The sequence below is a fragment of the Eurypyga helias genome, unplaced genomic scaffold (assembly GCF_000690775.1).
Source record: "Eurypyga helias isolate BGI_N326 unplaced genomic scaffold, ASM69077v1 scaffold33876, whole genome shotgun sequence".
Lineage (NCBI taxonomy): Eukaryota > Metazoa > Chordata > Aves > Eurypygiformes > Eurypygidae > Eurypyga > Eurypyga helias.
In genome coordinates, this window is record NW_010257805.1 from 52977 (window position 1) to 65464 (window position 12488).

General features: G+C 54.7%; 1 protein-coding gene across 1 annotated transcript; it reads right to left on the minus strand.

The window, feature by feature from the left end:
- Window positions 1–3697: 3697 nt before the first annotated feature.
- LOC104511521 (vasoactive intestinal polypeptide receptor 1-like) lies at window positions 3698–11751 on the minus strand (the record flags this gene model as incomplete). Its single annotated transcript, XM_010154174.1, is given in 13 exon segments — window positions 3698–3832; window positions 4085–4126; window positions 4440–4569; window positions 4802–4893; window positions 5002–5068; window positions 5330–5390; window positions 6053–6206; window positions 6486–6618; window positions 7110–7207; window positions 7481–7590; window positions 8527–8634; window positions 11580–11717; window positions 11720–11751. Coding segments are annotated over 13 exon segments (1258 nt in total), but the record flags the coding sequence as incomplete, so codon positions are not given.
- Window positions 11752–12488: the final 737 nt, after the last annotated feature.

Sequence of the window (12488 nt, forward strand, 5' to 3'; positions counted from 1 at the left end):
CCCTGTGCTTGCCAGCGTCCCACGTGACCAATAAAAATAGGACCAAGACTGCAAACCTGAGCACCCAGGGAGCTGGGAAATGAAGTTCCTTGGCTCAGTTCTGCTTTTTGCTCAATAATTTTCCTTTTCTGTTCAAGACTGTGTAAATACAGCAGTGCAGGACACTCAGTTTAGCTCCTCAGGGAGAGGTTGCGCAGCATGGGACAAAGGATCAGCTCGGCATGGGAGATACTCAAGATGTGCTTTGGGAAGCATAACTTTGATTTCTTCAATTAAAATCCATTACCAGGATCCTTTTTGATGACTTGGGCTCAGAGCAGCTAAAGCCAAGGGAAGGAGGGAGCGAAAAGCCCCACGTTAGCTCCCAGGGGATCGCTAAAACCGGCACAGGGCAGAGAGCATTGGGACTCGTCAGGAGCTCAACAGCAAAGCAACAGCCTGTACCCGTGTGCAACGAGCATCCCCCGTATGTCTGGGAGTTGGTGGCTTTGGCCAGTGAGGAGGGCAGGGATAAGGACGTCCTCCCGCTGTGGCAGTGGGGACTTTCCACTTGCTCCATTGACCACAGCAGGAAGTTCAGGGGATGCCGGGTGGGTCCCATCAGCTGCCCCAAACCCAGCTTTGTCACCGCCGGGAAGCCTGTGCAAGCTGCATATAGCCTAGAGCAACCCTGGGGTGAGGTACACAGGGGTGGAAACCCCAGGATGTGGCTTCTGCCCTTCTGGAAGCTGGGGCATCTGGGCAAGCATGAGGACACAGCTCTGTCTGCAAAACTAGCTTGTGGTGCCCAGGGGTACATGCAACACCAATTTGGGTGTGAAACCCACGCCCTTGGGGTGACAGGGTGGGGTAAGGGCAATGCTGGGCACAGCGTGTGGGACCCTGGAGTGTTTGAGGTCCCTTGGCTAGCACCTTCCCCTGAAGTTGCCGGTGCTGAGCATATACAGACCCCTGTCCTGCTGCATGGATGGCTGCATCCGTGGGGTCTCCGTGGGGCCAGGGTCTGTCTGATCTCTTCACAGGCAGGAGCTGGGCAGATGCAGAGCTGCCGGCACAGGGCAGGGTGGAAACAAGCTGTGCCAGTGAGCCAGAGCACAGGGAAGGGGTATTTGCAGGATGAAGTCCCTGAGCCACAGGGCCGGACACATCTCAGAGCAGGGATGCAGGAGCGGGAGCAAACACAGGCATTTCAGGGCATCCTTGGCACCAAAGCAGGGTGGGCTGGCAGCCCCCAGAAGAGCAGGGAATGCAGGCAGTGAAAGAAGCAACAGGGAAAGGCGCAGCTCTCCCAGCCCTGAGCCTTATTCCCATCCCCGTCGCTGATTATCCCTCACCTGGCCAGAGCTGCAGAGGGGGACCCAGAGGGGGCTTAGCTCTTGCTGAAGCCTTGGGACACATGTGGGGCTGGGTTCCCACTCCCCCAAAGCAACATGGCCCCTTACCTTACTCCCTGAGTGCTCTCAGGGCCCTGGAAAGAGTCTTTTGGGTGCTGGCTTTCTGGACCAGCAGCCGACAGCCCCTGGGACATGCTGGGGTCGCTCCACACCGGCTGAGCCTGTGTCCAGGGTGGTTTGTGCAGGGACACTGGCACTCCAGGGCTAACACCCTGGATCCAGTGACAGTGACTGTGGTGCATGGCAGGGCTGCAGTGCCACCCACCGGCCCCAGACAAAGACCCCCTTCTCCAGGACACCACTCTGCCTCAGGGGAGCACAAGGGACCACCAGGGAAGGGTGGGCAGTGGGTATCTTGGGCCATGCTGTAGGGGCGAAGGGAATAAGACCTGGATCTGCTGTGCCTGGGCTTGGCTGCCCCAAACATGTGGCTGTAGGGCATGGTCCATGCTAGAGATAGAGCAAACGCCTTTGCAAACCTTTCCTGCAGACTGAAGGTGATACAAAGCCCCTGCGGTGGTAGCACGTCAACCCTCCTGCACCCCCGGTGGGCTCCTGCCCTTGCAGGCTCTGCTGTGCACTGGGGAGGACAGGGGGTCAATGCTCAGCAAACCCCCATGGGTCATTTGGGGTACAGGTTTAGCACCCAGGAAGACCAATTTGGAACTGACAATCCATGCAAAACCTGGTGTTTATCAAAGCTTTGTAGCAACCACGGCATCCCCACTGAGCATCCTGAGCCCTGGTCCAATCTGCTCTTGCTGTCCGCCTCGCATCCTTGCCGAAACAGCATCTTCCTCGCTAATGATGGAGGGAGACGTTTATTCACCTGTGGTCTCTTTGTGGCTGCAGACGGGCATTTCTCTGACAGCTGCTGTGCTCCTCTGGAGGTTTCCTGGCTGGAGATGCAGGATGTGGCTGCCCCAGGGGGTTGTTTAATGAAGCTAATCTTCCATCTCACCTCAAATCAAGTCTGGGCCTCTGTTTCCCTCTCAACTCCTCTATGTGAGACCAGATGAGACCTCTGGAGATCTTGCAGTCTGGAAAAGGGCCAACAAGGGGGTTTTATTTAAGGAAGGACATGTGGCTACATGGAGAAATTACAGCTCAGGAAGTGTGAGAAGCTCTGCTGAGATCGGGTGGCGCAGGTCTCGGGAACACGAGGGAGGCCAGGAGATTTGGGGAAAGGGCATTTGAGACCTTTCTCACTCCCAGAGACAGCATTTGCCAAGGCAGGAGCTCAGCCCAGGGAGGGCGAAGGATGCTCATGGTGGTGAATGGGGCTGTGGCACGGTGGTGGCAGCTCTGACCCGGAGGAGACACGGCAGCCCACCACCTCTGGGACAGCCTGTGATTCACCATCTTAAGGTCTTCTTTACCTTCTTCCTCCACCTCCTCTCCACGGCCATGCCCAGAGCTTGGTTGCTTCACCAGGCAGAGAAAAAGCAGGTATTTCTCCCCGGGGAATATTTCCAGGTGTTACAGAGGTTGGCAGGATTTCCACCCTTTATCAAGCCTGGTACCAAGTTATTTGGGTTTGTAGAGCAAAGCAAACCTCTGAAAAGTGATGCTGGATTTCAGAACAAGATTTTATTGGTAAACACCTCACTAGTCCCAGGCAAATGAGTCCCATTGAAGATGGGTGAGCCCCACTGCTTGCAAACCACCCCATCCCTCTGGTGCAAAGCACCTGAGACAGCTGCAGAGCCCCTCCAAGCTGGCATGGCAAGGGTGATGGACCATCTTCCCTGGCACTGAGAGCAGCTGAAGCTACAGGCATGGGAGAAAGGGAAATGTTTTGGAAATCAGGGGAGAATCTGAGTCCTGAGACTATCAGGGTCCTTATGGAGAGGGCTGTTAGTTTTTTTTTTTGTCTCTGTATTTGCTTCTCCCAACTCCAGAATGGCTCCTGGAGGATGTTGTCCAGGCATCTTCCCATAAGGGAAATCCTTTTGTAAAGTAAGGAAGGAGAGGAAAAACCCCTCAGGTTGGGGCCACTTGAGTTTTCATTCCAGTGCCAAATGAAAAATGCCAGATGTCCTTTGTGAAATGATGTTCCCTACCCAGTCCTGGGGCAGCAAAGGTGGAGAAGCTCTCTTCCCTTTGCCTAAACCACTGACCAAACTGCTGAGAGCTTTGGGCAGGTGAGACAACCTCATGGACCCACAAGAACTGCCAGCACCTGACTAGGCAGAGCCTTTCCCAACAGCCATTCATGTTACCCTCTAAGGATGCCAGACCAGAACCTACAAAATGCTCTTAATTGTGTTTCTGGGACCGTAGCTGTGGAACTGCACCAACACCACTGCCCTCGGGAAGGTATGTCCCTCTGAACGCCATCCTCATCACGCTGTGAAGTCCTGGGTGGCCAGGTTGAAGACATTGCTCTCCATGGATGACTGCCACTTGCCCCAGTTCCTCTTGATCTCAGCCTGGACCTAGACCGACACCATGGACCGGTGCTGACCCCCAGGGGCGCCTGCCAGCACCCAATGGAGGGGCAGGAGCTGCACTCAAGGCTTGCCAAGGATTTGGGGTGCAAGAGGGTGGGGAGCTCTGTGCATGTCTGCATGTGCACACATGCATGGTTGTCCACATGCCGTGCTCATCAGGGTGCACCCTTGGGGTGTCTGTGGGCCCACATGTGTGGCTGTGGTGCCAAGGGGTTGGTGCTGGGGGGGGACACTCACCTCCCCATTCAGGAAGCAGTACAGCAGAGACACCAGGAACCCCTGAAAAGGACAGAAAAGGCAAGTTTCACCCACAAAAAGGGGCTGAACCCTCCATGCTCAGCTGCTGCCTGCATTTAGCATCATCCCCCACTTCTGACCCCATCCCACAGGCAGCAGGGAATCAGTGCAAGTTATTCACTGGACCACAACCCCTGTGCTTCGTCTCTGGTGTTAGAGGTGTGCCTGGGACACAGTCCTCTCCCAGAAGAGTGCAAAGCCCCAGCAGCACATCCCAGGGGCTCCTGGTGTGATCTTGGGATGGGACGGGATGGCTGCATGGCAACTTTGCCTACCCATCTCTCCCACTCTGTACCTGGTAGGAGCCGAGGACCAGCTCAAAGTACAAACGGGCATCCACACCGATGTGCTCAGGGAATAGCGCGAACACCACGTAGTGCACTCCAAAAAGAGGGATGAGGAGCAGTGTGGACTTTGTCAGCCTCCTGTGGAGAGTGGTGGTGTGAGCCTGTGTGCAGGTGACAGTCCTGCTGCCCCATGAGATAAGCCCTTTCCATGAGCTTGGTCTCAACCCAAAGTAGGTTTCCCATGAAAGGCAGGTGTTGGAGGTCCAAAGATGGTCCTTCTCTGTGCTCCTCCAGAGAAGGATTCCTGCGGCCCCAGGTCCCTCAGAAACTGGGGTGAGGGGAGCACCCCCTTGCCCAAACTAGCTCTTACATGTACTGCTGCTTGTAGTTTTTGCTGATGTCTGGAGACCGGATCTTCTGTGCCAACATTCTGGTGACATTGAGGAAGATGAGGAAGTTCACCTGCCATGGGAAGCCATGTTTCAGGCTCTGCACAAACCCCTGGTTGGGTCCCCCTGTCCATATGGGACCCCTGGCTCTGGGGCTGGGATGCTCAGGGGACATACTCACAAATATGGCGAGGAGGATGGGAGCCTTGATGACCCACCAGTACTGGCTGGTATAGTCATCCCAGCACCTATAAGAGAGGAGAAATGGCTGTGCCACCCACCTGCACCCTTTTAGCCCAAGTCTTGCCTTGCCCCCCGTCCCCTGCTCCATTTGCAAGAGGGCCCCACAGTAGCATGGGCCCCACCAGAAAACAGAAATGGCTTTAAAATACAGTGCTGCCCCAGTTGTCTCCCCCTGAGCCTCCCATGCAACAGGTTTGTCCCCTTGGACTTGCAAGAGGGACACATAGCCAAGCTGGCCTGGAGAAGAAGACTGGGTCTGCTCTTACCCGTGGTTGTCGTACTGCAGCCTGGTGACCACCCACACGCAGACTGTCAGCATGGGGACACCTGCAAGGACAGGGCCCAGGCAGGGATGTAAAGTCACCCCAGGGCTCTGGGGAGCCCACGTATCTCCCTGCCATCCCTTGTCCCCAGAACACATGCCTGAGTCAGGTCTGGGACTCTGGAGGTGACAGGAGGGTGACTGCCTTTTCCCCTTCTCCAGGTTTTAAAAAGGGATAGTGCCCACTGAAGGTGATGTGCCTGTCTGTGTGTCACCTCCCAGCCACCCTCCTGCCCCTCCATGTGCTCTTACATCTAACCTGGGCACCCGGGATGGGCATTTCCAGCCCCAGATGGATGTAGGAAGAAAAAAAAAGTGTCTGTCCTGTCCTGACCACGTACAGATGCTGCTGCAAAGGCTCTTCGGTCAGCATTAGCAAGTGTTTTGCACACATGCCATGAGGGCAAGGACCAGGCCATGCTGCCCGACCAGCTCCAGGGGCTGGCAGGAGCAGGTGAGTGCCCCATGAGCACAAGGCCATGCAGAAAGATGCTGGGACTAAGGCACATGCCAAGAGGAGCCATGGGGAGCATTGTGCCTGTGGACCTTTGGCCAAGCGAATCTCAGAGCAGCAAGTGCAGGCAATCCCCAAAAATGGTGCCTACCCCGGTGTGTGTCAATGCGACCTCACTGAAGGGGGGTTGATGTGCCAGGGCCCCACACTCACCCCAGCCAATGAGGATGTACCACCAGATGTACCTCTTGTCGGAGGTGAAGGTGAGCAGCAACAGGGTCTGCAGGTACATGCCCTCTACCAGCAGCCAGTAGAAGTTGGCCAACACCGAGTACTGGAAGAAGGTGATGGCGGCTTTGCAATTCACCTGTGAAGATGAGGAGGGGAAGGGCTCAGGAGTGCTGACTAGCATCAGACCCTGTCCTAGGGGCACAGGGAATGGACAGCTTCACCATCCACCCACTCCAGAAGACGTGTGCTGGCCTTCCAGTGCAGCCACAGAGATGCACTGCCAGCCTTTCCTCTCCAGCTTCACAGCCTCTCTCTTTCCCCTCTGCAGTGCTAAATCCCCTGGAACTGCAGCTAGACCCATCCAGATCAGCACGTGGTGCCTGTTCCTGCAACCTGCCAGGGCTCAGCACCTTACCGTCGACATGGTGCAGTGGTCAACGGACTCATCTGAGAAGAGGATGGCATCCTTGATGAATACGGCAGCCCCACGCAGTATGAAGGAGGTGAAGAAGTGGATGTGGATGGAGTTCCTGGTGCAATGAAGCTTCCTGTGGGAGGAAGAGACATGCTATTCCCAGGGAGAGCAGATGGGTAGAGAAGCTTCTCCCTTGGGAGCTGCTTCCCTGGCTGGACCCCAGCCCAGGGGAATGTGTGTTGGTGGTGGTCAAGCACAAAGTCCTGGAGAAGGTCTTCCTGCTCTGAAATCATGAAGGATAAGATTGTCCTGTGCTTGAAGCTGCTGCCCAGGGATGAGATGTGCTGGGCAACATCCTCCAGCCACCTCCAGAGCATCCTTCTGCAGCACGGCAAGGTCTGCAAAAACAAAGCTTGAAAGGGCAACCTGAAGGTTTAAAGTCTATTTGTAAGCAGGAAAGGACAATCCTGCAGCTTGTCTCATGTCTCCCTGGTTATTCGTGTTGGCAGGGATGGAGCCTGGCTGCTCTGGAAGGAGAGACACTGAGAGCAGCCACCCCCTGCTCCCAACTGACCCTGTTTTCCTCCAGCTGCAGCGCACGGAGCCACCAGCGCTGAGCCCTACCTGAAGCAGGAGAAGATGCCGATGGCCAGGAACAGGGCTGCCAGGGATGTGGAGTAGCCGCAGGTGTAAAGTACCTTCATGGTGACAAAGTAGCCTTTCTGGAAGGGAAAGCACCTGTGGAGTGAGGCAGCATGGGCTGGGAGGTGCTGGTTGGAGATGGGCAGGGATGTGTCAGGGTGATGGCCCAGCTCTTGCCCAGGCTGGGCTTGTGCCCAGCCAAGCTCAGCTCCCGCCAGACACCCAGCAACAAGGGCACGGCCAACAGGAGATCCCCAAGAGCTTCCTCATGCTGCATTGTGCAACGGCATGGATCAAGGTGGAGTAGAGTGGTGCTAGGGAGGGTGCGCCACAGCCCCTGGGGACCCACTTGCCTTGGCCTCTGTGTCGTTATTGCTGCCAATGGCCTCCAGCTGGCAGGCTCTGTAGTAGGGGAGGCTGGGGAAACTCCATCCTGACTCAGTGCAGTTCCTCCAGATCAGCGCTGCAGCAACAAAAGAGATCTCATGAGAGCCACAGGCATCGCCTCTGCCTCAGCACCCCAAAATGTCCAGTCTGGGGATGGCACCCTGCTGCCCGGATGGAGCCTCAATCCCAGCTCCAACATTCCAGCCATGACAGCAGCATGGTACCCGAATGGCCTGGCTGCCCCCTCCCTCCCATCCAGATCACATCTCTGCCCTCCAGTGCTGTGCCTGGGGGTGCCAGGTCATCTCAGGGCAGGATGTGAAAGCAAGCATGAATCACATGGTGGGAGGGAATTAAGGCAAAAAGAGGAGCTTTTTCACTCTTTGGGGGCTTCATCAAGCCTCTCCTGAGCTATTCCTGCCCAAAAGAGCAAGCATTTACCAATCCTCCATCACCTTTTCAACTACACCCAGGCAAGGAAGCGCTCGGGTGCCACGGAGGCTGGTCGGGTGTGTTCCTTCACACTCCGCTGCTTCCAAGATGGATGGAGGCGGTGGCTTCCCCAGCAGCAGTGCTCACCCTGGGAGAGCACCCAGCCTTTTAATCATCATGGCCTTACACTGCATTTTTCATCTGCTTGGCTTGGAGTGGCGCCGAGCAGGTCAGGAGCATAAGGCTGGTGTGCAGATGGGGGAGGGAGGGCACCAAGTAGTTGGGGGACTGTCCTAGTGTCACCCAGCTGGAGGATGAGGTCCCCAACAGCGCTACCCGCAGGGGGTGATTTCCTTCTGCTTGGTACTGGTGATGAAAGACCTTGGGGACTACCCTGGTGTGGCAGCACCCTGCTTGTCCCCTGCTTGGATGGCAATATATGCAAAGCTTTTGGATGGGGCAGGAGCTGTGGGACCAGAGGGGAAGGGCTGCGGTAGCACAAGGATCCCAGGCAGGTAGGTACATCTCAGCCCTCCATCCCAGGGGATGAGTGGTGCGGGCCGGATTCAGAACACTGCACCTTTGGACTTCTTGAAGACGTGGAGGATGTCGGGGCAGGTGACAGCTCGGGACTGGCCAACAGGCACGGCCGGCCAGCAGCTCACTCCATCCCACTCAGTCAGGCAGCCTGGAGACGGACGGGATGGTTAGTGCTACTGGGAAGGGACATGCTGGAGGGTGACTCACACAGCCCCCGGTCTCCACGCACAGCCCACAGCCAGCACGGCTGCACGGCTGTAATGGGAGAGCCAAGGGCTCCAGCCGTCACCCGATCTACCCATCTACGGGGCCATGCCGTACCTCCTCAGGAATTTGGAGCATCCCGGCTCCAGTTCTGGGAACAACCTCCCCCAACACAGATCTCCTTTTAGCCCTGCAGTGAGATGGGACCTGGTATTTCCTGGGGCTACATCAGGCCCAGGGGAGAGCCAGGGAGATGAGTGTGTGGGAAAGGCTGGGACTTTCATGCTGGTATCTAAAGCAACACAGGTTTGTGCTAGATTTCTGCACACAGCAGCTGTGATTTCTGCACCCAGCTCAGCTTGGACATCTCTCCAGCCCAAAAGAGTATGGGAGAAAGCACTGCAAGACTTGTTGGAGAGAAATTAACTTAAACATGTTTTGCTTCCCTCTCTAGCACTAAGTTTGTCTTTAAACAACTGTCCAATTGCCTTGGAAACAAGCACAACCGAGCAGATGCAGGGCCTTGAAGAATTAGTGCTGCAGCAGACTGGGATGAGACATAGACATCACACTTCCAGGACATCTCTCCTCCTTGCACATGTACATTATTAACCTTGTAGATATACATTATTAACCTGGAGCTACATCTATTCCCAGCCAGGGAATATGGACTCAGACAGGTCTAATTAGTTTTTTCTCATTTCAGCAAAGCGGTCTGTAGGTATCTGGCCAGGCTCAGGGGGGTTTGCAGGGCTGTCATTACAATGCCACGGTACAGCTTCATTTTTGCTGTGGAGGACAGGTGAGCTGAGCACAGCCATTGGGACCCTCGCTGAGAGCAGCTGCTTCATTTCTTGGGGTCTGAGCAGAATACCTGGATGTGTTTGCATGGCAAGGCTGGCCTGCTGTGTAAGTGCATCTCTTACAGCATGGCCAGGCTCTTCGAGCATGGTGAGTGCTGTGGGAACACCTGGCCAGGAGCCAGAGGAGGAGCCCATGGCACAGGGATAGAGCTGGGATTCACGCAGCTCTGCAGTGCATTCCTAGGGAATAAAGTCACCCCTCCATTCGGATGGGGAGAAAAGGTTTAAGTGTCCATGTCCCCTCCCCTACTTTGTTTCCCAAATCCAGGGCTGCTGTAGCATCTAAAAAAAATCACATTTCTTAGAGCTGTGTGAAATTGGAACTGCTGTCCCATAGAGAAGAGGTGATGGAGGCAATTTCTGGGGGTGAAGGCCAAAAAACATAAGCAAAGGAACTGGCAGCTTGTCTCATCACAAACCTCGTGGGCAGGAGCTGTGCCTCCAGTGTCCCCACGTTGTTGGTCCTCAGGGGCCACCACATCCTCACATGGTCCCCTGTCCCCGGGATCCCAGCCCATGTAGCCCGGCAGCCTGAGGTGTTTGGTTTGGATTGACCCAAACCTGCTTTATTCCAGTCTTCCCAGCGGAGGGCTGAAACATTATCCTTGTGATATCCTCCCTCACGTGGCTGAAAAGAGCATTTCTTCCCTCAAAATGCAAGTTTGATGGGAAGTTCCTGCTCAGCATTTCAACTGGTTAACTATACGCAGGCCTGCCAGGTCTGCCTCCCCATTTCTTGCTGCCCTAACTGGTGTCTGGACACCTCCAAAAGAGTCGTTGGAGCCTCAGGGGCAGGTTATTTCTTCCCAACTCTTTCAAAGCAGGAAGTGCTGCAAGCACCGGAGCAGACCTGGGAGTGAAAGCATTCCAAATGGGTTCTCTAAGCAGTTTTGGGGCCCTACGTCAGGTTCCCCAGCAGAATGCTGAACTCTGAGGTCCCTGTACTGCTCCTTCATGCTGTATTACCACCATGTCCATGGCATCTGAGCCTTCCCTCCAACGTCACTCTGTGTCCCGTTCTCAGTCGGACATTCCCCACGCACAAGCTAACAAGGGGAAAGGGATAAAATCAGTTTGGGTAGGCAGTGCAGGCAGTGGTCAAGCAGGAAACCTGGGATTAAATACCGATTTTAATTATGCATTCATGCTTCTTGGTTATTTTCCTACACTGAGATTCCTTCCCCGTGGCTGGCATGATCTGGGCTGCAAAATGGACCTTTTCCAATCAGCTTGGCTTTTCTCTGCTAAGCTGGATGATACGTTATATCTTTGCACAGTTACTTAAGCAATTATGCACCTTAACATGCATTTATTGAGATGCTGAATTTTTACATTTGTATTAGATGAAACCCATTGAATGACGCATTTCTTATTCACTAGGTGATAATTTTTACCCAGAATTTGAGCCAAGCTACTTTTGGATGGAAATTGAAATGCAATTAAAAAAAAAAAAAAGGAAAAACCGTGCACTTTGAAACTGTTTTTCTATTAGTTAATAAAGTTCCAGATATGTAAAAATTAAGTAGCTCAAAACATGTTCAGCATTCAAGCTAACTGATTTAGAAAGGCAAGAAGGCATGAAGTGGTGACACGCGCTGTGCGACACGTGCTGATGGCTGAGGCTCTGCGTCACCCATGCCCACAGCCCTGCCCGGTCCTGGAGCATCAGGAGCGGGGCTCAGGGCTCTGCCTGGGGCACGGACCATGCTGTTGTTTTATTTCCATCTGCCGTAAACGGGGAGGGACCCAGCCCCTGCGCTTGTTTGCATCCCTCAGCCCACCCGTACTGCCCGGCTGAAATCTCAGCCTCCCTCTCTCTCTGCAGCATCAGTTTTGGCTCTCCAGGGAAGCTTCTGAGACTTCACCTCGGCGCTACTCTCCATTTTCCTGAAAATACCTGCTCTTCTGCATCCACGTGTGCTCTGCAACCCCCCTACTATGGATCATCCTCCAAAGACCCCCTTGGCAAATCCTCCCCTCCTCCCGAGGAGAGGAGCCCTGTGCGCAGCGGGCAGCTCGCACTCACCTTGCTGCCTGGGGGACCGGGGTGGAGCTGGCGTTTGGCTTTCACTCCTGATAATCTCCAGACAATCAGCTTCTTGCTCTCGGAAATAGAGGACGACGGAGCAGTCAGGATGTGTCGCTCGCACCTTGGCAGGGGGGAAAGGGCGGACAGGAGGATGCAGGCATTAAAAGACCTGAGCAGGCAGGGCACCAGCCAATATTCACTATTTCTGCTGCAGCCAGCCCCGGGAGAGCCTATCTACGTAACTGTGTTTGGGCCCTGACATTTCCTTAGCTTTCTGCTGTTTGCCTTGTAAACACCATAAAGAACCGCTGCAATTATTTCTAATTCCCTCCCAAAGTGTGTGATGCTTAAGGGCACCGCTCCGCCAAGAGCAAGCTCCATGCAGAGGAGTTGAGCTTAAAGACGGGGGGGCTGACCCAGTCAGCAGGGCAGAGGCAAACATGTTCAAAGCCTGAGCAAGGAACCCCTGTAATTAGAGATTTTTAAAAAATCACCTATTCGGGCATGTCTAATCCTTCCTTGCCGGCTGGGTTTTGCTCACGTGGTTTTTGCTCACATTCAGGCTGGTGTATTTTAATCAGAGGCATTGGAGTTGCCCCTTCTCCTGTTCCCTGGCTTTCTGGGGAGATGCTGCAAACCCCACACATCAACCTCCCTTAAAGGTCTTGGGTTTCGTGGCAGAAGTGCTGAGACACCAGGTACACATCCCAACACTGCAGCTCCCAAAAATGCAAGGAATGTGGTGGCTTAGCGCCCTGGGAGAGAATCTGCCCGGGAGGCCCCACTTTTGAGGGGCTTTTGGCTGGAGGGCCATGATACTGAGGCTGAACTGAGAACAACCCATGTTTCAGCCACCATGCAGCCACTCCTCTGGGGTCCCGTCACCTCCTCCATGAGAGTTCATTT